The sequence below is a fragment of the Blennius ocellaris genome (assembly GCF_963422515.1).
Source record: "Blennius ocellaris genome assembly, chromosome: 4".
Lineage (NCBI taxonomy): Eukaryota > Metazoa > Chordata > Actinopteri > Blenniiformes > Blenniidae > Blennius > Blennius ocellaris.
In genome coordinates this window covers 16,983,525-17,010,794 of record NC_137653.1, presented here as the reverse complement: position 1 = coordinate 17,010,794, position 27,270 = coordinate 16,983,525, and the positions used below count along the sequence as shown (strand labels likewise).

The window sequence follows — 27,270 nt, the reverse complement described above, 5'->3', positions numbered from 1 at the left end:
CTGAAGGATCAACAGGCAGCCTGAAAACTTGCGTTGTTCTGTGCCGCACACTCAGACTGGTGGGAAGTCTACGAAGAATGGAATGGACTTTATTTACTTGTCAGTCAAGGCAACTCACTGTCATGTGGATGTTCTTCAGCCAACGTCTATTGTTGATGTACTAAACATGGAGAGTCTCTCAGCACAGAGCCGAGGGAGGCTGTCTGGAGATGATTATCAGGAGCAAAACTGAAAAAACTGCTGGCTTTACGAAGAAGAAACTCCCGCAAACATGGTAAAGTAACATCTATGTTCCCCTCCTTTGTTCCATTCTTCCTCTAGCACTGCTGCTTTGTGTCCAAAGCACTGAAGTGCTCCACTGACCCAGTCACTGGGAGTGTGAGTTTCTGGCTTCAACAAGTGATTTGTGTGTTTCTGTTGTTTTGCAGACTATGTGGAAATCCAATTTTTAGAGCATATCTTCCTCTTGACAACATATTCTTTAAGTGGCATAATGCATATTTTCTGTTTTCATTCTGTAAAAAAAATATTTTTGTGAAAGAGATGATAAAGCTTGTTGCTATCCTGAGCACAGTTTGTGGGACAGATACAGCCAATCGTTCCACAGCATCTCAAGTCTTTTGAGGGTGTGCACACTGACAAGAGCAAGAGGGAGAGACAGAGAGGCACAGTGTCTTTTGTCTTTCATCTTCAAGCACTCTGACTATTGATGCGGATGGCAGACATGCTTCACTGAGAGGAGAGTGTTTTGGTGTATAAATTATTTGGGCGCTTTGCATGTGGATATAATGGAATTCTTCAAAAAGTTTGATGGAAACACGTTTGGCTGATGATGTGTTTTCCGGGAGGATGTGGCCTTTTTGAACTTTTACCGACTTGTTGCTGCTGCAGCAGAAAACACTGTCCATAATTAGCAGTGATGTAGAGTGTTTTAAACTTGCTTGGTTTGGGCTGGACAACAACTTTAGTTAACTTTCCACTGAATGTATTGCTTCTCTTTATATGGAAATCTGTCAGACCCATAACATCTGCACAAGCATGTTGGATAAATGATGGCCTTAGAGGGAGCAGGAAGGAAGGATGTTTAAAGAAGTCCAGACTTGGCTGCTCATCATGGCCACAACTGTACGCTCCTCCTTCGCATCCACAACAACACTTTTATGGCCCAAGCTGTTTATTTTACTTCTTGCATGAGTGATGTTTTCCTTAGCGACCACCCCAATCGACAGCCACAGGCCTGCAGGCTATAAATTATTAGATTACTGCACTGTGGACAAACGTGAGTTTATTTCCTGGGTAAACATTACAGCATTACAAAACCCAGATCACTGGCTTTCTGCTGCACATTGTGGCACCTAGTTACTGTATGACAAGGACACTGAGTCACTTATTCACTCGCAAGGTCAAGCACTTTCTTCTGGAGGCCTGACAGTGGTGTACAGCAAACACAGTGATCTTACTAGTGTCTGTTGCAGTATTCAAAGTTCATTCAAAGCTCATGCAAATCCCAAAAGCAAGATGCACTTGTGTTTTGAATGTTCACTTCACTCAAACTAAAACTCAGTCACTTTTAAAGGCTGCAATTTCAATCATCTTTGCAAAGTTAGGAAACAAGAGTGAGTGGATGATGGTAGACTTAGCATTCACAATAAAAAAAAACGTTCAGATCAATGCTGTGCGGCCCTCAAAGTCCCATTCAAAGGAAAGGAGCTTCATCTGCTACATGGCCACCAGAGGTATAGTTTCCTGTTTTTTATGATTTGTGTTGAGAAGGCCAATTTCACATGATTTATTCCACCAAAAACATCTCCTGCTGATTGGCTCCTCTTCACCCTTTCTTTGAAAGGTCAATTGGAAAGTTAATGTGATGAATCAAAATAAAGTTGGTGGACATTTTTCATGCAATGCAAATGTTTTTATTTGACATTGAAGTTGACTGCTTTATTCTTTCAGCATGCATAGGTCATGCTCATGGGCATAACTTTACCCTGTGTTGAAAGAGTTCAAAGTGAATCACTCTTTTCAAACACAATGAAGAATTTGACTGATGCAAAGCAGGAGCAGTTTATTTATAGACTGCTATTAAGCTGGTATATAGTCACAGATTTCAGGAGAATGTATGGCTTGGCCTTATTATGTAGGTCCCTTTGGAAAATAATTACACACCCCTGCAATCCAGACTGGGCGGTAACTGACCGAAATGTTAACGTTCAGCTTGACCATGATGTGTAGAAAGGTACAATGGGTATTTTTCCTAGAGACTTCCGGATTGAGGCCATAGAGCATATGGACTCTTTTAAACCATTGCTAATAATGATGAGAACAAACAACAGCTTTCCTCTGTAACTGAGAGACAGCCAAGGAGTCACAGATTATTAATACCAACTCTTGTTGACATCTGGGCTTTCTGAGCTCCAGCTGATATTCCAATTGGTCACAGTGCCAAATATGTATTCAGTTTGTTAAGTGTGTATGTGTGTGTACAGTCTACATGGTTTACAGTATACATACTGACCTCACTTTACCGGTCTCGCTCTCTCTCTCTCTCCCTCTCCCTCTCCCTCTCCCTCTCCCTCTCCCTCTCCCTCTCCCTCTCTCTCTCTCTCTCTCTCTCCCTCTCTCTCTCTCTCTCTCTCTCTCTCTCTCTCTCTCTCTCTCTCTCTCTCTCTCTCTCTCTCTCTCTCTAATTGTAGACATCCACATGAGTAGATTAATTTAATTTTGCTTCAGTCAGCAAGTTAATGTTCAGAGTTGTCAAAGGAGCCATATTGAACATGTTTATTATCTCTGTATCACAAAAGTGGGTCAAACTCAACAGAGGCTCTGCAATTTATTTTCAAAACAGCCACAGCCAGGTCTTGAGAGGAAACTGCCAGTGAATAGGCCGCCTGCAAGTCACATTTCAGCATCCATTGTCTGTAGAAATCCAAGAGTTAAAACATCGTCATTTCCTTCCCAGACTGGGTGTCTATCCAGTCTCATGTGTTAAAGCTCTGTTTGGCTCGCCGGTATAGGTTTCTAGAGTTGTTCTCAGTGTATCATTTACTGTTTGCTGTTTACTTGCACTGAATAGAAAACGTTGCATTCCTCGGGAATGAAGTGCAGCAGATGTCCGTACTTAGTTCACTCTCTATAAACATTTGCACATGCTGACAGATGCAACTAAGAAATCTATCACGGCTCAATGGCTTAATGGACTCTGAATCCATGTTATTTGTAGTACATTACTTCACATGTTTGTTTTGTGAGATCAGAAGTAAATCCATGTTAACACCTGTAATGTTTTGCTGTTGTAAAAATATAAACAGTGGCAATTTATCCTCGGGATTAAAAAAAGAAGTAAATAAAGTTTGATCAAGAGGCTTTAACGCCTCATTTTCAATAGAATCATTTCATGTATTAATCAGCTATGGATGGGAGAAAACCTGTGTGAAATGTTTCAATCATTACATGTAATGTCTGTTTTTTATTGTTCAATAGAACATTAATCTTTTATGCGAGTGTCTTGGCAGTGCAAACAACGCTGTGTGTTTTCACCGACCATCAGTGGAAAACCTCTTTAACTATTCACCTGTCGGATCATGTGGTGATATGACAGGCAAGCAATCAAAAAGCAGTATCCTTAAATCAGATAAGGATGCATGTAAAGTCTCAGGGCAGGTTTTTCAATATCACGGGAGCCACTAACTGTAGACGTGAGTCAGAGTTTGTGATGACAACAGAGCTTTAAGCTGGATTCCTACACAGTTGGTTCATTGTCCTGTCAGATACTAAAAGGCTAATTTCAACATGAACATTTCCAGCAGTATTGTGTGAAGAACTTTAAGGTTTGAGCGACTTGTTTGCTCTAGTAATTTGTGAAATTAAATCTCAGCTCAGCCACATCCTGTATGGACTAGCCAGTTTTACTCAGTTCGTGGGTCTCATACAAGATGAGGAAAAAAGTCCAAGCCAGAAAGGTGACACTATTTCTGTGACATCTTCAGTTTCTGGCCAAGCAGGTCTTCTGAATCAAAAAATAAATGAATGAACAAAACATGATGTTTTCTCCTGGGAGAAATTACTGAGCTGTTAGCTTCGATGACAACGTATTGCTTTTTTATTGGATGGAATCTTAAAATCAGAGCAGAGTTGGTCATATCTTGAGATATCAGGGTCTCACCACCAGGACATGAGATGTTGGAGGAGAAATTCCAGTAAAAAAATGGAGACACTGATTGAATGTTTTTGATTATGATATGACTGAGACTCTGACTAAACCTGTCGATTAAGATCACGCCAAGGTGCATCTGTGCAAAACCAGTCCAACAATTCACTGGAGAACTTTAGTTTTTTCTTCTCCCATGATAAAAGTCTAATCTGATTTGATTCCAAACACCACCAGTCATCTGCGTCCATGCTGTGATTGTCTGCTGCTGTGAGTTGCTGGTGGCTCTTGAATGCTTCCACAAGTCTGAACATGGCAGAATACAAGTGGGCTTCAGGATTTACCGGCAGGGTTTAACGTAACTGTCACTTTAGTTTATTTTTTGTTTTTTTTGCCTAAAGGTGCACTGATGGTCCATTTGTGCTGAGGATTTTAAAACGGAGTGATGACCAGTCATGTTGAAGACATCAGCAGAGCCTTTAGACATGCCACATCAAGAGCAGTGTCCGTTTTCAAACGTTAAGCTTCTTTAGAAACACAATGTGGTCAATTTGTCTTTTGACTGTTATTTTGATTCTTTGTGGCTGCTGACACATTGTGAGAAACACATTTTGACAGTTTGTTTGTGCTGTGTCTCAAATCTGGACCAAGACTTTCATCAGCCACAGCCTCGGGCAATAAGGCGAAACCTGCAATTATCCGCCTGATACTAAAGCTCCTCGGGGGGTCTAAATAGTGGACAAGACAAAGGGAGAGTGTAGCCTCACAACAAATGCCTCTTGTCCATGCTGGCATACCAATTCAGCCAAACAAAGATTGCTGGTGGACACTGCAGTTCTTTCTAGAGTTAAATCACAGGCTGATCTGGACAATAGTGGGAAGAGAGGGAATCCCCTTGTCTTGAATGTGCAGAGGAGGCAGTGTAGGAATGTAGTCAACTGGACATTGATCAAAAGCAACAGTCACAGCAGACCAAGATAAAGGTTCAGGATTTAAGCTCAAACTAATGTTCCTCACTGGCTGATGGTGGTAGTTAAAGACCTTTAATGAAAATGCACTGCATTTTTTTTTTTATGTCATTGGAAGTTTGCCTCAAAGAGGCAGATTCTATAAGGTGCATTATTGTGGTTTTCTTTGACATGTGCCAGCCTAAGTATGATAGAGAAGGCAAGGCAAAGAGATTGAACAGAGATACAAGTGAGTGATAAATGTAAGCAATTCCAAAGCATATTTATGGTGATATTGTAGAAAATAGCAAACTGGTGTTACAAAACCTGATGCTTTTATTGTAAATGCTTGTAGGTGGTAACTATACTTTTACTATTCACCTAATATCTGCTCTGGATGATCTGGAGAAAATGTGGGTATGGTGGCAACCATTTGCATTCACCAAGGGGTGTGTATGTGTGTGTGCCTAGCGGTCCATTGAAAACTCGTCCACAAAACTGCAAACCTGGACAACTCGTCCACAACTATTTTTTTCAACATTATTGATTTGAAGGATTGGATTTCAAAGTATATTCAACACATGTGAAGGATTATTAAATGTATCTGACACAAAAACACAAGAGTGATGCGTCCAGGACTTCATGTGCATCACGTAAGAACGTCTTCCGATCGCGACTTTAAATGATAAACATGATTAAAATATGACTGATACAGTAACTAGCTTGCTGGAACATGCATGCACACAGCAGTGCTGAAGTTTCGGTCGGGGGACGTCATGTGTGCAAAGAAGACCATTCCTTGTGAGAATAAAAAGCCATACGATGTCATACTTAATATATATGCACATTGTGCAGGATTTATTTTCTCAAAACAATTCTGGAATCTCATCCGTGGACGAGTTGTCCGCTGAGGGTGCCGTCTGTAGATGAGTTGTCCAGGGTTGCAGTTTTGTGGACGAGTTATCCTTGAATCATGCATAAACAGAGTCCAAACAGACCTTGTTCAATCATGCCTAAAGTTTCACAAGAGATACATTTTACTGGATAGTGTGTATGTCCTGATTTCAGACGAGATTAAACTGTTAAGAACAGCAAAAAGTAGTCACATGTTCTTTACTGTACACTGCATTTACAATGTTTTGACAGCTTTCACTTTGTCTCTGACATTACTTTCTGAAAAGGAACCACACTGTTCACTTCAAAGCAGTCAGACTTTGAGAGTAAAAGCAGCAGTTTTACATCATAAAACGTTCTCTCCTGCTTCAATGTCACTTTGTGTTTTTGTATGACTTTTGTGTCATATCATTAAAATCACTAGCCAATCAAAACAGTGGAAGCTCCCATACCTTCTGTGTCAGATATTGGACTGTTTTCTTCAGTGAAGTCCACTTAGCAATGCAGGAAGATTTTGAGTGCATTCTAATCAGAAATATAATGACTCATAACACAAGCAGTCAGCCTCCCTTCCTTCATTTGGCTGTTTGAACAAGGTGCAGCTGAGCTACGCGAAATAAATGTCAGGGGGTATCACTGACAAAACTATCATGAGTCAAACCACCCACCAAGGTGATTTCTATTCCTGAAGAATTATTACTGTTTTAGCCTGGGCTGACAAAAAAAGATTTAGATCTCAACTTTGGAAAGACATTGTTGCAGATCTATCCTGAAATCTAAACTGGGACGAATTGTAGTGAAAATGTGATCAGAGTATTTTTATTTTTTTTTTAAAGGGAGGGCACGCAGAGGGAACTAATTTAAACGAAACTGAAGCAATTAAACAATCCTAGCTCTGTACAGTGACTTAACAGTGTTGAGTTTTATTAGAAATGACCTTAAGTCTACTGTTCGCTCTGAGAAATACAGTAGAAACCCAATGTTAAAGGGCTGCAGTCAGTCTTAACAGCTGTGATGCATTACCATTCAAGAGCGTGCCTCAAAGGTATTCAGTTCTCCGTTTCATGATCTATTGTGACAGATGTGCGCAATCAGAAAAAGGAAGCATTCTTTTCTACTGAGGACATGAAATGACCAGAAGGTATACATGGACAAAGAATACTGCAAGTGGTCAACAATTGATATTGACTTACATCCAACATTCCATACTGTCTGGTAAGGTGAACGGACAACTCGTGCTCAAAACTGCAACCCTGGACAACTCATCCATGACGATTTTCTTTTTTTTCCAGCATTATTGATTTGAAGGATTAGATTTCAAAGTATATTTGACACATTTTGAAGGATTATTAAGTATATTTGACAGAAAAATATAAGCTGTGGCAGATATTGCTCAGGGCGAAGTGGGCAGCTGCCCAGACCCAAACTCAACAGGAGCGACATTACATGCGAAACATGATTAAAACGTGTTGTCCTACAATCGTGTGGTGATGCAACTCACCAGTGTTAGCTCAGTTCAAAAGCATTTGAACGAAGTCAATTTGATGTGCGATGTCATCAAGAGTCTACTTGACTGTATTATTCAAACACATTTGAAGGATTTACAGAAAAATTAAGTGAATCATAAACAACTGCGAGAACTGAATAACATTTTTACCCAAGTGTTTTATGTTTGAGGTGCTCACAGGCATTCTCATCTGCTAAACGGTCCCAGTATGAGGCCTTTGAAGCTGCAGCTCCAGTGTTTACCCAGGGCTGGGCTGGTCTCTGAAGGCCATCAACCTAAATGAGGAAAGGGACTAAAAACCGAGGCCTTTGTAGGACTGAGAGATTAACACAGCAGGATACTGAGAACTGATTGTATGAATAGCAGGCCTGCTGTGATCGGCGAATGACTTGTTCAGATTCATAAGTTGTGTCAAATCTTAACAACTTGAACATGTGTACCGCACCTTCTCTTCTTCTGAACATTTCATTGAGAAATACGTGAATCATTATGTGAAGTATTAGTTGTGTGTTTGATGCTCAGTGATTTATATTTTAGACCCTGCTGAGCTAATGACTTGTTCCGGAGTACAAAATTCGACTCCTCTGCTTTGTGATCAAATACACATCGTGTTAAAAACACATACGCTATATATTCCGTGCTATTTAGTTGTAACTTGCTCACATGCAGGATTTGCAACATGTTTTGGACCAGTCATTGGTTTGGGTTCCCGAGAGAACATTGGGAGGGTCCGAGGCGTTGCTCTTTCTAAGATTGTGAAAATCAGATTTGCACATGTCAAGGAAAAACCAAAAAGAGACACTCTCTACATTATAAATAACATCGAGTTTCATGTTTTCTTTAACGAATTCTAAAAAGTCATAAATGTAGAAAAGTAAGTCCTGTAATAGCCTTGAACAACATCAAAGATATTAATGTGGCTACATGAATATCTGTCCACACCTTGATCAATGTGATGACACCAGAGTCCGTCTTAGTTCAATATTTACATATGCCATGCATCACTAAAGCTTTCATCATTTCCCTGTTGCATTATGTTCATTTTAATAAATGTTGAGCATTTGTTTCTTCAAACTCCAATAAAATCAGAGCTGTTTCAAATGATTAAACTGTGATTTGAAACCACTTAATGAAAGAAAAAAAATGGAATGTGAATATATCCCGTTTAACCTTTGAGCTGAGTGACATGTGAGCATACCAACATGTTAGCTTTCTAATTTTTTTCACTCAAATGGTCATATACTATATCTTGTTGGACATTATTTCAGTGGGCTCAACTCTGGATTCATCTCACATTTTAAAGCTGACTGACATGAAGACCCCTCATTGAAACCACCTCAGTTTTCATGTGTAACTTTCAACACAAGTGTAGTATTTGTAGTGCCCAGCATTGCTGGGAAATATCTGGCTGTTCCACTAATCTTTAGTGACAGCCCTCACATCTCGAAATGATGCCTCCATTTGGAACAAAAATGCTTCAAAGATGCCCTCTATTTGTCTGAATAGATTCCATGTGTTTAGCTGGACCGTGGCACAGCTGGTGTTTGTGGCTTTTCTATGCAGGCATTCAAAAACACTTCCAAAAGCAGACTTGCACATAAAGTGAAAACCAACATACAGTACAGTGCCATACATGGATATTTGTAATGAAGCTATACGCTTTTTTTGTCGCTTTGAATTAGACCAGAGGCTGTCGCACGGCTTTACTGCATATACACCGGCTTAAAGGAAACAAGTCCTGGCCAGACATAAAACAAGCTGCAGAGACTCATGCGGGGAAGATTTAATCACCTCCATAAAAGAGTTGAGAAGCTTCTGCATGAACCCGCTCATACCTTTTTATCTTCACAGATGTCTCCTTTAATTGCCCAGAGATAATGTACTAATCCACATGTGCACTTGTGAAGAAAACCAGATATCAAATAGCTTTCTTTGTGTATGAACTTAAATATTTTAAAGGGATTTGAAATTAAAACTGTTTAGTTAAAAACATTAATTTCCTCCATCCAAATGTTAATTTGATTGAATCAACATGGAAATGTCACGTCCAAGTAGACATATCCCTTTATAAATTACAGTTCCCTTTACAGTAACAGTGTGACAATGTTCACACATTCATACAAGCATGTCAATGTAAAACATACATAACTTTCATTAAAGACAGGCCATAAACAGGAAGCAAGAAACGAGTGAATTCTTCTGAGGGCAGAACTCATGGTGTTCACCTTTCTTGATGCATATAAATATTTCTAGTCAAAACAGAATGAAAAGGGTTGTGAATAATACCGGTAATACCAGATGTCCAATGAAGCATGTTGGACAGCTGCCATTAAAACAAGGATTTCAGTACAGCAGAGTTTTTTGTATGACTCTGTAATGGAAGATTCATTTACCGTAGATAAATAAAATATTCTATTTTTCAATGTCTGTTATGTGTCACAATTTTCATAAAGGTCATAAAATAGAAACATATACCATCAAAGGCTGATAAACATCCCCCTAGTATGTCTTTTGTCATTGTTTTGATGTCCAATGGGTACTTCATTCAAATAAGATGTCACTTTTTTAAACAAATGTCTTGATTGGGTGACCTTTTGCACAAAATGTGATTAGGATTAGGGATTTAGAAGTGCTTTTCCAATATAAAGGGGAAAAAAAACCCAATTAGTGTTCATTTCATTAAGTGACAAGTGTAATGCAGGAGTGTCATTCATCTTCACTACCAAAACATATTCTAAAACATTTACACATGGAGCAACAATTTTAATGTACCACACATGTATTTTTTCATGTCTTCTGTCATAAAGTCATCATTATCATTTAGAGGACATGAAGAAATGATCAAATATAGTCACTTGCCTAACAAATAGTTAAATTATGCTTATAATTTCACCTACTTTTGTTCTGTTACATGTATGGATGGATTTTCTTTAGAAGGTCAAATCTTTACAGAATTTACAGAATCTGTACAAAGCTCCTGTCACTGACCTTTGTCTCTTTGTGTCTTCCAGAATCCAGAATCTTTGGACTTGTCCATACAAAGCACCTTGTCAGCTCTCTTCCCACCTTTCGAGGCCACAGCGCCCATTGTCCTCAGCCAGCTGTTTCGCACCATTGATGAGAGTTATCACGGTGATGCTCTGCAATGCCTGCTGGACTTCCTCATCCCATCCAAACACCTGCTGGAGAGCGTCCAACAAGCAGCGTGTGTGAGTATTAATTCTTAGAAAAGGTACACTTAGCCACATACATCAACACTTGTCCCTCTCATCTTTAATATGTAAAAGCTACAGGCGTATTCACCTATCTCACAATCGTTTTCAGTTAGTTTTTCACTCAGGTTTGGCCAAATTGACTTTGAACACAGATAAAACTCTGAAACAAAATTAGCAACAAGACATTGTTTTGAGGATCTCTTGTAACAGGATCGAGAAACAGGAAGTGGGCAAATCAGAACAACATTACTATAGATAGCTGTATAGATTATACAGTGTATTATGTAGGAAATGCTGGAATACTTTGTATCAACAAACTGAAAAGAATTAAAGGTTGGAAAGTGATTACAGAAATAATTTGTGATCTATTATTTACATGGCTTGTATTCCACATAAGCAGAAACATTCCGTTCAAGTTAACTTGCTAATTTGTAACCTTTACTAAAATTTGTATTCTATAATTCACTTCAGAGTGAGCCAAAACAAAACTGCACTGTGGCCAACAAGCAACCTATATCCAGACAAGGCAAATAACAGTGTAAAATATATTTGAAAATGTTGTGTTTCTATGAACTGAGGACATTTAATGTGAAGAGCACAGAGAAAGTTGAGGTTTAAGATTAACAAATAAAGTATACAGGTTTTTGTGATATACAGCTTCAGCATTTTAAGCTTTGGCTAGACAAAATTTTACTGCTTAAACTGTTACCTATGTACAGTGAGTTCCTTCAGGATGTGTGCAATCACAGGACAAACAAACACACAGAGGCACACAATGAGAGGAAATGATCTACACTGAATCTGTAACAAAACCAATATTGTAACAGGACTCGTGATTTTCTCCTAGGCTGGATTCTCCGATGTGGTTTTCCGCTGTGAAGGCTGGCCTCTGTGTCTTCATGACAAAACCGTCATCCAGTTAGCGCCTGTCAACCCTTTGCTGTTGCGTCCTGGTGACTTCTATCTACAGGTGGAACCTTTTGGGGACCAGGCCGCTCGCATTGTTCTCAAAAGCCTTCTGGAGGAGGGATGTCGAGAGGTAGAGGAGACCCCGATCCCTGAAACCTCTTACCCCTGCATGTTCACTGAAGACTGGCTTCAAGATATCAATGAAGGACGTCAAGGAACTCCTCTTTCACGCTGTTTGCTCTGCACCGATCAAGGAGTAATCAAGTTACCTTGGGCTAAGATTGCAATTCCAGAGTTTTTAGACAAGCCTAAGATCATGCCAAGTTGTCGGGAGCCTCCCCCTGAGCCCAAGAAGTTCTCAGATGCCTTCCATTTTCATTCCGCCACCCTCCCCTTGGAAGCCATGGTTTTTGCAGCTAAAGACAGGATGTCTGCCTCTTTGAGAGCTACAGACTCTTCTTCGAAGCTTGTCAAAGTGGATCATGAAAGACGAGCCCCCAAATCCTGCCCTAAACCTCTACTCAAACCTGTGGGTTGGGTTTCTCCTAATAGCTGGGACAGTAATAACTACCGCGAGATTGAGGGTGATTATGTAGACTTGGTGGATATTGGCAAAGGGAAGGAGTTGAATGAAAAACCAAAAGATTGCCACCCAAATCCACTTCACTCACTTTTGTTCAAACCTGTCAGACCACCCCCACCTGTGCCACCTGGGAATAATGCTTTTTGTGGACAGACCCTGCAATATAGAGATGAACCTTGCATACCATGCAGTCAGAAGCCACTCTCACAGGAGATCATTGATCAGGACTTGAAAAGTAGGTACAGAGATTCTTACCTGGCAGCACTGAAAAACCCAGTCGCTTTTGAGAAGGGGAGTGTTGACCTCCTAGCTGCCTTAGAGGAGGTAGGCCTGTCTGAGGAAGGGGAAACAGAGTCCAAAGGTCAAACTGAAGCTCAACAAGACCTATCAGGAAACTTTTCTAACCACTTGATGTTAAATATTGAACCCTGCCACCAATACAAACTCTCCTGTGAAGCAACATCGCAAAAGTCAGCATCTCAACTGCATATCAGCTCTGAATCAGAAAACCATGTGAAACAAACAGGTGTTGATTTGAAATCAGCTCCCACTTTGAGCCATGGTCACAGAGTTCAGCCCAAACGTATTACTCAGCAATCACAGCATACGGCTTGTATACATCCTGTGACAGATGTGCCTCTTGCATCCTGTGACAGTGAAGTGAAACCCCAACAGAAGGATGAGGTTGCGAAACCATCAGGGAAACACAAAGTGAAAACAAGGTCTTTGTCAACTGTGTCAGAGTCGGCTTTAGGAAGTCCACTTCTTTATAAACTCAACAACAGAAGCCACAGTGATATCTGCCCTGAAACCATCACCAGCCTCATTCATTGTAAGAGAGATGAACTACTGGATCAGGGGACACCAAAGCTGGACAGACGAAGGAGCCACAAAAAAGGTAAGAGTCTACAAGTTAGAAGTAAACTACCAAGATATTCTTGACAGTCTTTCATTGTCTTTAGATATCCTGTTATCCCATTCACAAAGGAAAACTATATCTGTGCATAATTACTACACATAGACATGTTTAATACAATGCTTGGAACTGAATGGGTCTCTGATCATTTTAAACCAAACACAGTGAAACTCAACTGTGACCTTGCATGTTTGAGGGCGTGTGCTCCACTGAGGATAGCAGTTCATAAAGACTCTTTATAAAGGTTATAAAGGTTCAGAGGTCAAAAGTCAGGTTTGAGCATTATCTTCCTCCAGGGATTCTCCCACTGCTGTCTGAGTTCTTGGTCCCATTCATGTAATTTCCATTATCAAGGGAGTGAACGGAAATATCATGCTGCACCCCCGTGGAAGGGAACGGGCCTAACCCACTGGGGTAAAAGATGAAGCAGAGCCTTTTTTCTAATGATGAGAGACAGCATAACATACGAGGAGGAGGTTCCCCTGTCCTCTGAACCCTCTGGCATGCAACCACATGCCCTCAGAGGGCCAAGTCGAGATCTTGACTGGCGACATGCTTGTCATGGACTATTAAAGTGGCAAAGAGAAAGAGAGAACAGATGAGGCCTTGTCAGCTCAGAGGATTCCTATTAGGAGGACGAAAATCAAACCCAGGCTTTAGTAGCCAGGCCACTGCTGTGCTTTGTTATAGAAACCATGTCCAATGTTTAGAGGCTGTTAGCTATGTGGAGTGGGCCCATAAAGACAAGCAGTTGTTAAAGGTAATGGTTAAACAAATTAAGCCTCACGATTGGTATTAAGGGCTTCAACAGACCATAAAACAGAACATAAAACACGAGTAAAAAAAATTAAATGCCTGGAAAACATCTTCCACAAGATGTTTTCTTTCTTAATGTGCACAATGTCATTTTCCTGTGATACAATTTTCTGAGCTCTCAAAAGAAAAATGTTTTCTATTTATTGACAGAATTCCTGTCAAGTAGAGATGAAACTACCAGCTCCAAACTCCTCAACCTGAAGACAGAAAAGCCACCTGCCCCACAAGTAAAGCTCCTTCCATCTTCAACTCCTGACACTCAGCTGCCGCCACAAAATGAAGAATGTAACTTTAGGAGAATCATTGGTCTGCTTGAACTGGGAATTATTTGTTTACCAGGTAAATAACACAAATGAAATGGCGCAACGAGAAAGCGACTATGATCATGTCTGTTTGGAAGAAAAAAAAAAGAAAAAGAAATGTTAATCATAATTAGAGGTTATTGTAAGCAGTTTATTAATGCTCCTGCTCTATGTTTTGTTCACATTCAGGCAGCCGGGACAGGACCGGCAGGGCAGTGGTGGAGGTCCACGGTGACAGAAAGGAGTGGATGTCCCCTCTTGTGTCAGCACAGCCTCTTTGTGAATTACTACTCTACTTACACTCGATACCGAGGTATGGAGAAGAATATGGACATTTGGTTCTCCAAAAAAAATTCTGAATATGATGTTTGATTAGTTGTACAGTTTCAAAATATGTTTTGAGCTTTGCTGTGCTTTGACATGCACGAACAGGACTCACCACAAGAGAGCAGCACATGATCACTTTCACATATTTGCAGAATTTAGAGCAGGGTATAAAAAAACCAAAGCATAACATTTTCCATCCGCATTTAGTGGTCCCTTATGGGGTGTCAGCTTGTAAGGTTACTATTTTACAACAAATAAAGCAATAATTCTTATTTCTCATTATAAGCTGGCTATAAAATAAGAATGACTATACTGCGCAAATGCTGGGTCAAAAACACCCAGGGGTGTACTGAAGAACACTGGTGCTATTAGTGGAGGATAATTTGTTTACACTAAAGCAAATGGAAACTTTGAAGTTGAAAAGGCTACTTGACCTCATAGGGCCCTGATGCAAAGGGCTTCACCACAGTAGTGTGCAGCCAGGCAGGCTGCCAGCTGTCTGGTATGCAGGATCTCGCCAGAATTAGCAGCCTGGTCTGATGTGGCTTCACACAGCTGTAGCTGAAGAAGGGTCATTAGGAAGGGTGTGTGAAGGCGTCAAAGATGTAGAAAAGGATCTGCAAAGAATGATAAAGCAAGCGTGGAGATGACAGATGAAGAGAAATGGAGATAAAATGAAGTAGTTAAACTCTGGAAGATCTTAAATCGGGCATTTTGTGACAATTAATGTGAGGAAATGAATAAGTTATGATGCAGCCTGCCATGATTTATTGTTTTGTTTTTAATTTTTTTCCTAGGAAAGATGTTCGAGAGCTGGGAATGACTCTGATCATAAATGCCAAGAAGAAGCCTCCTCCACTTCACCTCTACAAAGCTCTGCTGATGGCTCAGGTATACCCAACAAGCCCACAGGCACACATCCAAATAATTCTTCAAATTGCTGATTCACTGTTTTAAACATACTGCAGATCTATTGCAATAAGGCTTCTTCACGACGGAGTGAAAAAAAACAGACATGCACAAAAGTCTAGTTGAAGACAGAATGTATTTAGTATAGAATCTCACAGATAATACTATTGCAGTTAAATCAATACACAGGAAGCTCCGTCCATTTCTAACATGTTCATGTCAATACCTGTTACAGGAGCAAGCTCTCCATGCCGTCCACAGTATTGTCATGTTGATGGACAAAGACACATGTCCACGACCTGAAAAACAGCCAGGCCTGCAGGTCAGAAACACAACTTTTTGTCTCTATCTGATCTGACACTTCAGGTGAGTGCAAACGCCTTTCTGACCAAGTCTTTTTCTATTAGATGGACATGGTGACAACTATGAAAGCTCTAAACAAGACGGTGGAAGCCTGCCAGGTGACCTCGGACCTCGGAGGGACATTCATGTATAGTCACAAAGACTGGCTGCAGTTCCATCGGGTACTACAATTTAACTCTGACTGTTCACAACAAATGTAATATATTCCATAATTACACAGAAATAAAGCAGGGCTGCAAACGTATCATGAACAACATTAACTATATACATATTGCAAAAGAGTGAGTGAATTGTCTAAAAACGTTGACATCAGATCATACTTATTTCAGTATTATGTCACACCTTGTGGGAATAACCACAAGTCAGAAAATGACTATAAACTGGTGAGTTTTAAAACTGGTTTCAAGGATAGAAATACCACTATTAAATGGAAATAGAAATCCTAAAGGACAAATACAAAATTATTTAGTTCAATGTTGTTATTCGCAATTCATATAGGAATAACATCACAGTACTGCCCTATTTCATACCACGTTTGACTATTGTGTAAGAGAGTGTTATATATTGTGGGTTTTATCTGGAGCCTCAGGAGGAAGCTGTTCAACCACAGTGGAAATGGTGCATTACCCACACACCCTCACCAAACATGCATGACCTTTGATGTTTTTCGGCTCTGCCTTAGTACATTGCACTAATGTGCTCATAACTAAACAGCTAAATCTTATCTTTGATTTATCATCATTGCGCTACGTGCCGAATGTGAGTTGGTACAAGCGCTATGCTCACTACACAACATTTTTGCACATTGGGGCATTTAACCACAAAAATTTTAACTGTCGGTGACTGAAGTGATGCGTAACCATCAGTAACAGGAGGGGTCAGTGAACTTAAAGAACCAATAAACATAAGTGCTAATTGAAAAGACAGAAAGTCCTGATAAGTGGCTGCCGTACAAACTGAATAACTAACTAACTGCATACGTTTGATTTTGCCAAGAGTGCTCTTTCTGCACAACACAAAGCTTCTGCCTACATGTTGTGAATATAACTTATTTCAGAGACTGGTTTCCTTCCTGACTGACCTGCGAGAGGCAGACTGCTTGTTGCAAAAGGCCATCAAGAAAATGGACAGCAGAAGACAAATGGATACAGCCCAGGTAATACATACACATTCATATGATGATGCTACATTGTCAGTGCATATCTAATTTGGAAAAGGATGGCACATATATATATATAATATATGGTATTACATGGTTACACTATTGCTGTGGGTGTTGCAGGAAGTGCAGCAGTGCATTCAGGAACAGAAGGTTTCAATGAAAGAGGTGTTGGAAGATCCAAGACTGGTGATGCTGCAAAGGGAGGGAGGAGCTTTACTGGCCAGGATGAAGAGAGAGGAGTTCAGATTCCCACAATCTGAGGACTACAGGTACAGTGCCAGATATTTGACCTACTGTCAGGTGTGTCATCCATATCAAGTGTGTACATAGAGTACAATACAGCACATTTTTAAAAATCATTTCACATACTCCATTAAGCAAGGATGGGAAACATATTTTTCCAAGAGAGCCACAATGAAATCTTGTCCTTTTGATACACATTAAGTATCAAAACAAATCATTTTCTACCGTGCCCCTTTCAACTGCACACATAAAATACTAAAGCTATCATCTTCAAGGAAAAAAGAGCATAGCTGTATTGACGTAGATGAGGGGTTACAACTTCTGTTGGGTAGCAAATGTTCCACTCTCGGCCGGAGGTTTCTGTCCTGAGTTTGGATGTTTGCCTGTGCATATGCATGTTTTCTCCGAAATTGAAAATCTGAATGACTGTGAATGCATGTGAATTCCTGTCTCTCTATATTTAGTGTGTTATGAACTGGCGACCTGCTTTCACCCGTTAGCAGGGATGGAAAAAGCATTCCATGGCCTTGGACTGTATAAAGCATTATTGAAGACAGATGGATGTTCGGTTGTATTGCATGCATCATTTACACTAATTTCCATTTTATTTATATCCTATGGACCCTTTGTTGGCAGGTCACAGACAGTTGAAGGCCTGAGTTTGGCAAGAGTGGCTTGATATCGACTGTTTATTCCAGAGTACATTGCAGTCAGGGTCTAATTCTTGTCATTTTACACCTAAATACATTTGTACAGAGGGTGAAAGCGTTAAAAAAAAAGTGAGAGTTGTATGTTAAAATCTGTATTGAAGGCTTGAAGACCCTCATAATATTTCCAGGGGTCATTAAATTTGTGGAACATATAATCTCTCACAGGTGAAAGAAATTCAGCAGGCAGTTGAAGGTCATGTAAATCCAGCCCATAGAGCTTGTATTCACTTGCACAGCCATGGGAAAATCTCTACTATGATTACCCTCTCAGTGTAAACACCGGTGTAAGCTCAAAAGCAATGGGATTTACCATACAAATCACCATTTATGATCATCAGTACAAAGCTTTACAAAATAGGTGTTTTTACAAATCTTTCATCCAACAACCATTTCCACACACTACTTCTGTGATGTGCAATCATCACCATGCACTGACGTCACTCACATGTCTATGATGGGCGGAAGAAGAAATAGTTCCTGCATGTGAAGAGGCTTTGTTAAAGGTGGAGTAAATTTCATTTCAGATGAAAAAGTTGACGTATCATCAATGTACATTGTGTACAATACAAATGGTTCTACTAGATATTCAGCATTTATAGAATCTGTTTTGTATCGTATTGGATGGATGGATGAATGGATGGATGGTTTTGTTCTATCCATCGCTGAGAGTTTCAAGAGTCAGTCATGGCCACTAAACAAGAACACATTCACAGCCTGCTACAAAGTTTACAGAAATAACGAGAATTGTTAAGAAAAACAGTTTTAGGTTCTTTAGCAATAAGTAACAGTACTTTTGTTTTTACCTCAAGTAACTACATAAAAAGTTCCAGTACCAAGAAGATGCCACTAGTGGGCTGCAAAGACAAGTCTACACAATGATAGTAGGTCCAGGAGGGTAAAAAAAACTCCTGCTTCAATACCTCATGTACCTGAAAACTGGAATGACACTGTAAACTGAAAACATTGTCATGACAGCCATTTTATTGGCTACTGAATTAATGCAGGACACCGGGTGTGCTCCTGACCCAGCACCACCTGCCCTACTCATTAAAGTTCCTAAAATATCTGCAACCATTGTGGTTGACACAGAGCACAGAGTCTCCACTGAAAGTACTCGTAATACATTTCTGTTCTTTCTTCACAGAGATGCTTTGGAGTCCGTGACACGTTTGTATAATCAATTTGAGGAGAAGCTCCACACACTGGTGATGAGATCCAATGAGTCACTGCAACACCTGGACTTCCTTTTCAGACTCCGAGAGACGGAACACAAGATAACCATGGTACCATTGAAATCTCGAATTTAAGATTAAACATCTTGAATGTCATAATATTTACATTTACATAAAGTTAGTCAGCTTTGTCTATTTCTCACATATAAGATATGCTAAAGTATGAAACAAAATGACTTTTTTCCCACATTCTATCATACAGACTGGTATGTGGTTCAGTGCAGAAGGTGAAGAGAAACTGAAGGCCTCTTACACAACAGAGGATAACCTGGTGTGCACTGAAAATGTCTTAAAGCACTTTCATCTGTTTCTCACCCAGTCCAAGGTATTACTCCAAAATTACAAAAGCAAACGCTGGTCTTATTTGGCTTTCTGTGTTTTTCCATAAATACCCAACCTGCAGCAAATATGGGAAAGGAAAATAGACTTTACTTGACACTTTTTCATGTTTCTCAGGAGAAAAAACAGTATGCCCTCGCCCTTGTGACGGAGGCAGAGAGGATCGTTGGCACCAGCGGCTCAAGTCCGCCAACCGATATTTTTCGGACTTTAGTCAGCACTTTCAAATCCAATGTAGAAGACTTTATGTTGCGGGCAGAACAGAGATATAAAGAACTGAACGCACTGGTGCATGTGTACAGCTTCTGTCAAAAGGTTTGTGTTTTTTGCCATGGCTCTGCACTTTGACATCTCTTCTGACATTTCTTTATTCTAAATCATTTTGACCAATTTACGTTAAACTTTACATCCACAAACTTGAATCAATTTTTTTTCCTCTGACTTGCTTTGTCCAGGTGTCTGCCCTGACCGAAGAATGTAGTCGTTTCATGGAGCAAGTAGAGCAGGGGTGTTACTCAGTTCAGACTCCAAGCAAACTCCAAATGTATGAGGAGAGATTAGGTGGTGAATTCTCCACCCAGCACTTCCAGGCTGTGAAAGCTAAAGTCTGCAGCGTGGGATCAGGGGCCTCGGGAGCGACGAGAGTGTGGAATGCAGCCTGGGTCCAGTGCCAAGACGTCAGACACCGTCTTGAGGAAATGCAGAAGAAGAAAAGACGTGTTGATAAGGACCAGATCCAGCAGCCCACAGCTGCAAGCTCTTCAGGGGAACGTGGGGGAGTGGAGCGGGATAAGAAAAGGGGCGAGGTGGGAGAGGATGAAAGCTCCCCGCCTCTGCAGATAACTTCTCCATCAGAGGTAGTCAATGTTGCAGAAAGTGTAAAGGAAAGTATTTCTGCTGTAAGTCCCAACCAACGTTTGCAAACAGAGTTCGCAGGGAGCAGTGACAAAGAAACGAAAGAGCCTGAACCTGAAACATCAGCTGAAAATGAGAAAAGAATGTTTTGGTGCAAACAATACAGCAACTGCCACCCTGAAAGCATGCAAAAGCCAAGAGAGCACCACAGTGAAGTGGATCTGAGCAGCATTAGTTCCACGACAGGCAGCAAAGATTTTCCGTCGCATCAACCTTTGGGTCGGTCTCTGAGCGAGGGCTCATATGCGAGTTCTCATCTGATAAACATCTCTGGCTTGACACCTTTGATTGTAAGTCACAAACACTGTCAGACCCGGAAACAGCCACTGGAATTAAATGTGCTCCCAGTGCAAAATCTGTCCACTTCCCATATCCAGAATTTATGGGCAGGAAATGTGAAATGTCCATCAAAGAGAGACAGTGATGAAGCGGAGGCTGAAGGATGTTCAGTCTCCAACCAGCGCCCTGCAGATGTGAGGACTCCAGGGACATTACTCACACTAACGGACAACAATGGCAGCAATGTTTCGTAAGTAATTCTCCCTCCCTCAGATGTAATCTAAGGTTTTTAGTACATTGCATTTTTTTTAATTTAAATATATCTAAGAATGACGCCAGTTAAGAAATAATGCCATATAAAGAAAATCCAAACATAGATGGGTTCTAAGCTCACTTGCTTTTAGTATTTCATTTTCACTTTTTCATTTCCAACATGTGGCACAGGAAAGTAGGGAAGATCATGGAGGAGTTGCTGTCTACCGAGAGGGAATATGTAAAGGCTCTGGGCTACGTCCGGGAGCACTACTTTCCTGAGCTGGAGAGGGCCGACGTTCCGCAGGACCTCAGGGGCCAGAGGGGAAGCATCTTTGGCAACTTAGAAAAACTCCACGACTTTCATCGGCACCACTTCCAGGACGAGTTGGAGAGCTGTGCCAGTGAACCTTTCAGAGTGGGACGTTGCTTTCTACGTCATGTACGTGTCATGTGTTTTTGCTACCCTCGAGAAATTACGTTTTTGTCGAAAGTGCTTGGCAGGCTGAAGCCGAAGGGGAATTCCAATTCTATATTGCTAATTTTCTATATTTTTTCAATTAATTGTGAAAAAACGGGAAACCATTTCAGAAAATTAAACCATTATTGATTCCATGATGCAACTATGGTTAGCAGATGTTGTGTAAATTGTGCCACGGTTCCTGTTTTAAGCCACAGCGATAAGTGATCATTATTGTTTCCAGATGGTTCCTCGCAGTAATTTACTACTTCCAAGTGATCCTTTTAAAAAAGATTCCAGTGTTAGAACTCAGCATATTCACTGGAATCGTGGGGAGTGTTGACCCACCTTTCACTTGCAGACTGCAGAATCTATTTTTTTACACTAACGACTGAGTTTCTGCTGGTGGTCATTATGATGACTAATGGTTTTCACTTGTTCTGTTTGTCTTAGAGGGAGAGCTTTGCTTTGTATGCCCTTTATAGCAAGAACAAACCACAGTCAGATAGTCTCCTCATCGATCACGGACAGGCTTTTTTCAAGGTGAGAACCAAAAGTTTTCCTTCTCTCTCCATCCACTCATTTCTTATCACACACTACACAACGCTGGGAGCTGCAGCTAATCTCAGCTGGCAAGAGGTGAAAGGCAAGGTACATTCTGGACAGGTAGATAGTCCCTGACTCTGGTAAAAGGCCAACAAGCACACACAGATTCACCAAATGATTGAAAACAAGCAACACATTCCACTATATGATTTCATATTTCAGTTCTGACATCTGTATCATCCTTATACCATTACTGTTTGACCTACTTTTTGCTGTGCCAGGAAAAGCAGCAGAAGCTGGGGGATAAAATGGACCTGTGGTCCTACCTATTGAAGCCCGTACAGCGCATCAGCAAGTACAGTCTCCTGCTGCAGGACATGATGGGGGAGTGTGGCCCAACACATCTCAGAGAAATCGCTGAAGTAAAGGCCGCCCTGGAAGTCATTCACTTCCAGCTCCGACATGGCAACAACCTCCTGGCTATGGACGCCATTCACCACTGTGATGTAAGGAACCGTGTCATTTTTGTAGAAACATCCAATGAAGCCAGATTTCCAAAAGAGAGAGTTACGTGTCTGATATACTGTACAGATAACAAAGACAGTATGTGCTCTATGTGTATCATGTGTCCAGGTACTATAACATGAAGTACAGTAATTAATCACCTTCATCCTACATTGAGCATGTACAAAAGTGTGTGAGCTGGTGCTGCATCAACTTTAATCTTTAATATGAAATAGTGAGCAATGTTCAGAGCCATATTCATTTTTATTGGCTGTACTCGCTGAGTCGTTAATCATGATGAGCATGAGAGGGGATGGTGAAAGAAGAAATGATAATTCCTCAATTTATCCATATATTCTAAGAGGAGGTGTTACATCTGGAGCTATTTTATCTGGACGACTAAATGTGTTGTAAAGTAATTTAGTATAAAATATATGAATCATTCAACCAATCAAACTATATAGCAATTTTAATATAAGGCAAAATTGTAAATCAAAGTGCTTTACATGAAAACACATTAAAAATCCAATAGGAATTCTCTCCCTCATCCAATAATTTGTTCACATTTTTCATATATCACCTGAATGTGTGAGGAGCCAGTATTTATCCTGTATCATGAGGAAAAACACGAGGGAGTGTTAAAAGTCAAATGACAACAGATTTTAAAAAAGCAACACCTTATCCCTAAAACAGATTTCTTTTTTTAAATATGTAATGATATGTACTTGATCTAACTGCCATAAATCAATCAATCAATCAATGAATCAATCAATAACAGTTAACTGTGAGGCCAAAAAGTTATGCCATAGTTACTTTAGTTTAAATTTTTTAAAGTGAGAACTAAGTGCTCCGATCCTCAGGTAAATTATTTCAAAGTTGGTGGACAGCCTATCGAAAAGACACCTCACTATATGTTACTGTCACATTATTGCAAAAACATATTTGCCATCTAATGCTTACTGTCTAAAGGACATTTTAAAAAGGCATCATTTTGCCCTGGGTCATCAGGAGACACCATTTCTGAATAAATGTGTGTCATCGGTGCAGCTATGAAAGAAAGTCTACTCTGTATCCTGTGTTTGTGTTTCCTAATGTTCACACACAGATGACTCACAGGTACAGTAACACTGAAACTGAGAACTTTTTTATATCCGTGTCAAACCTGTGGTAATTCACAATTTCAATAAGCTCCTCCTGGTAATGTAGAGTTAAATAAAAAAACGTGTTGAATACCATTAATCTGTTTAATGTCTTAGGTTCCTTTGTCAACATTTCAACCCTAAAATGTTGTAACAAATGTCATACATGACTGTGACTTCTTCAGTAAATGTTCTTCTTGTGCCCTGCAGGTAAATTTGAAGGAGCAGGGGCAGCTGATACGACAGGACGAGTTCTTGGTCACGTTCAGGAAGAAAAAATGCTTCCGGCACATATTTCTCTTTCAAGAGCTCATTCTCTTTAGCAAGACCAGGAAAACGGGGATAGGAAACGACACCTACATCTACAAACAGTCATTCAAGGTAACTCTGGAGTGTATACACACACACACACACACACACACACACACACACACACACACACACACACACACACACACACACACACACACACACACACACACACACACACACACACACACACACACATACACACACGATGTCATTGCTGTTGCTACTTTTCCAATCCTACTTACAGTAGGATTGGAAAGTCCTGAATTCCCATGTGAGATTTTGTCAAATAAAAAAAACCCTAACTGCTTTCTGTAATTGAAACTAACTTTCACCTTACCTTCCTCCATATCTAGACATCAGACGTAGGCATGACCCAAAACACTGGAGAAAGTGGCCTGTGTTTTGAGATCTGGTTCAGGAAGAGGAAAAGCAACGACACGTACACACTACAGGCGGTGAGCCGAGAGGTGAAGGAGGCCTGGACTAAAGATCTGGAGCGAATCCTTTGGGAGCAGGCAATACACAACAGAGGTAGAGGGCTGCAACACAGACAAACATGATCTCTGATTAGAGACACTTTGAGTTACATCTCCATAAAGCAGAATGTTAAATAAAATGCATGTCTGTGAAGAGTTTAGTAATTTCAATATGCTATTTTCTTTGATAGAAACTGATGTTGGGACCAAATTGATTTTTTTTTAAACGCAGAGGAAACTTATTGAAATTATAAAGAGGATTAAGTGATGGAATATTATTTGTTTTCAGAACCTCTAGAAAAAGATTTGATTGGATATTGGTTTACTTGTTCTGGCTATCTGCGCTGCTTTTTGATTTGTTTCATGTATTAATAAACATTTAAGTTGGAAGTGACAATTGATCTGGATTAAAGTTATGCCTTTTCTCTTGATTGCCTCAAGTTATTCCCCATGACATGTGCTCCAAAACTACTGATACATCAATAGTTCCTTAATTTTTTTTTTTTTTTTACTTTTTTGTGTGCATATGTGCCTATATTTCACTCTCTCTTTATTATTCATGGGTTCTATTTTTGTTGGCATTTGATTTTGAGTATTTTCTATGTATGTATGCATTCATAGATATGTCTGTGTGGTTGTGTGTACTTTGTGCAAAATTCTTTTAGTTTTAACATTTTGTCAGTTATTGTGTTAAGTAATTTGCTTTGCATGTTTGTGTCTAAAGGCCAATATGGAATGGATTCATTGATGGATTGGAATTGCTATGCATTGTTGTATTTTTAGAGGTCCGTATGCAGGAGAGAGTGTTCTTGGGTATTGGAAACAAGCCTTTCATGGACATCCAGCCCAGTGAAGCAGCTATCAGTGACAGAGCCATTAACTATGTACTGCTGGGAAGAGGTATGGTGTTTGTCAGTAGATACTGTCAAGGTTGAACCACTCTTTGTTTTGTCCCTTTTCTCAGTACATTTCTGTTTATCAAACTTCTTCTCACTGTAGAAAACAAGGTGCTGTCCTCCGGGGGCTCATGTGGCTCACAGAACGAACTTCCAGGAGGGCGTCCAAAATCCATTGGTTCGGGCAGCAGTTCCTCCTCCTCATCTTCCTCTGGCAGGGGTTCCCTTGTGTACTTGTGCGGGCCGAAGCGGAGGGTTGTCTCCGGAGGCCCTGGAGGATACGTGTCACCCCCCGGGGCCCTGGAGGACGACGACCTGGACCACGACAATGGAAATCAGAATTTACTATGTGAGTGTCAATATGATTAGAGATGTAAAAGTTTAAAACACGATCACAGACCAAGCATTTCAAAAAACTTGGGAGTTTTCATTAGACAGAACTGTCAATGTGCACACACGTGTAGAGATAAAAAGCTACACACATAAAATATCTTTACAGCCACACACAAATCATGCTGCTCCTATATCTATGACACGATACAGATAAAATATCATCCTTTCTGCATCCTTTCTGCAAAACATGTCTTTATATTAGGTCATTGTTATTAGTGATAATGGTAGGAGATGTCAAGGTGTATATATATATATATATGCCTGGGCACCAAAAGCATTTTTTTTGTCATGCTTTAGTGTCATGTCCTTGCCTATACTGTTTTCCCTATTATTTAGTGAAACAAATATTTAGGAATAGACACAGAATTCATCCAGCTCTGCACTTTTCTCTTCGGCCTCAGTGGACAGCTCCGAGTCATCAGGCGAGAGCGTCAGCAACTTCAGCAGCTCCAGTCACAGCTACCAGTCTGCAGTAGGAGGAGAGTCGGAGGACAGCTCCTCTGTTTGTGGCTCCGTGATCACTGTTAAAGAGGCAGCGGCTGCTCTTCCAGTCGAATCCAATACGGTGTACCAAAAGCCAAATGTCCTGGCGGAAAAAACACAACTACCAGCTGAGTCCATTCCCAAACCTCAACACCAGACCGAGGATCAGCCTGGTGGAAAGGTGCCACAGAGAATTCTAAGCAAATGTTCTCATTTTACTAACATCAACTCACCGATGTTTTTTCCTGCTTCTCTCAGGTTCAGAGCTCTAGTGTTGGAAAGTCCACCGAAGTTTGACCTGCGAGAAACAGAATAAGGTGAAGAAAATTAAATTAAAAACCAGCCAACAATCAGTAGACAACACAGCAATAGTTGTGCAATGAGTGACAAATTTTCCTGTTAAAGAAAGGATAGTTTAACAAATTGGTTTCAATTCTTCTTTTTCTTTCTTTTTTTTTCTTTACAGATCTGAAGGCAAGCCAGCAAAACCTGTGAGAAAATGTCCATGTTGAGGAGGGAACAATTTTTTTTTTACAACAGACATCCCTTTATTCCAGCTGTTACTGTAATCAAGTGCCACCCTGTAAATACGAGTACTTGCTCATATCAACACTAAAACAATAAGTCACATAGCTGCTTCTAACTAAACTGTATTCTCAGCATAAACTGTGGTAAAAGTAACGTTGAAATTCAAATTACACAGCTTTATGTAGTGTGCTGTAAATCTGCTTGAGATGTTTGAGTTTGTGTGTGTGTGTGTGTGTGTGTGTGTGTGTGTGTGTGTGTGTGTGTGTGTGTGTGTGTGTGTGTGTGTGCGCTCATGTGACGTTACAACCGAATGCTAAATTATACTTAATTCTGATAATACGGCTAAATCACTGTGTTATGAATAATAATTTAATTATAATTACATCCATTACTTCCTACTGTGTTGTCTTTTTATACAATTTGATAAGTGATACTGCATTCGTGTATGTTGTATACTCTGGAAAAATACGATCAATTTACTTTCTGTTTGCCATTTATTAACCGTTCTGTATAAACTGTGTGACTGATATGAATATTGACTGACATAACAGTTGTTTGGCTTTCAA

General features: G+C 40.2%; 1 protein-coding gene across 1 annotated transcript; it reads left to right on the top strand.

Moving 5' to 3' along the window:
* Positions 1 to 27,270, top strand: quob (quattro b). The gene is made up of 24 exons (XM_080494670.1): positions 1 to 274; positions 10,507 to 10,704; positions 11,558 to 13,100; positions 14,085 to 14,273; positions 14,426 to 14,549; positions 15,361 to 15,454; positions 15,708 to 15,794; positions 15,880 to 15,996; positions 16,893 to 16,991; positions 17,118 to 17,266; positions 19,095 to 19,233; positions 19,385 to 19,507; positions 19,639 to 19,836; positions 19,977 to 20,965; positions 21,160 to 21,409; positions 21,881 to 21,970; positions 22,255 to 22,479; positions 23,827 to 23,997; positions 24,282 to 24,459; positions 25,188 to 25,304; positions 25,404 to 25,649; positions 26,095 to 26,357; positions 26,435 to 26,493; positions 26,643 to 27,270. The coding sequence occupies exons 1-23, from the start codon at positions 272 to 274 to the stop codon at positions 26,471 to 26,473; spliced, it is 5,631 nt and encodes a 1,876-aa protein (XP_080350796.1). The 5' UTR covers positions 1 to 271; the 3' UTR covers positions 26,474 to 26,493; positions 26,643 to 27,270.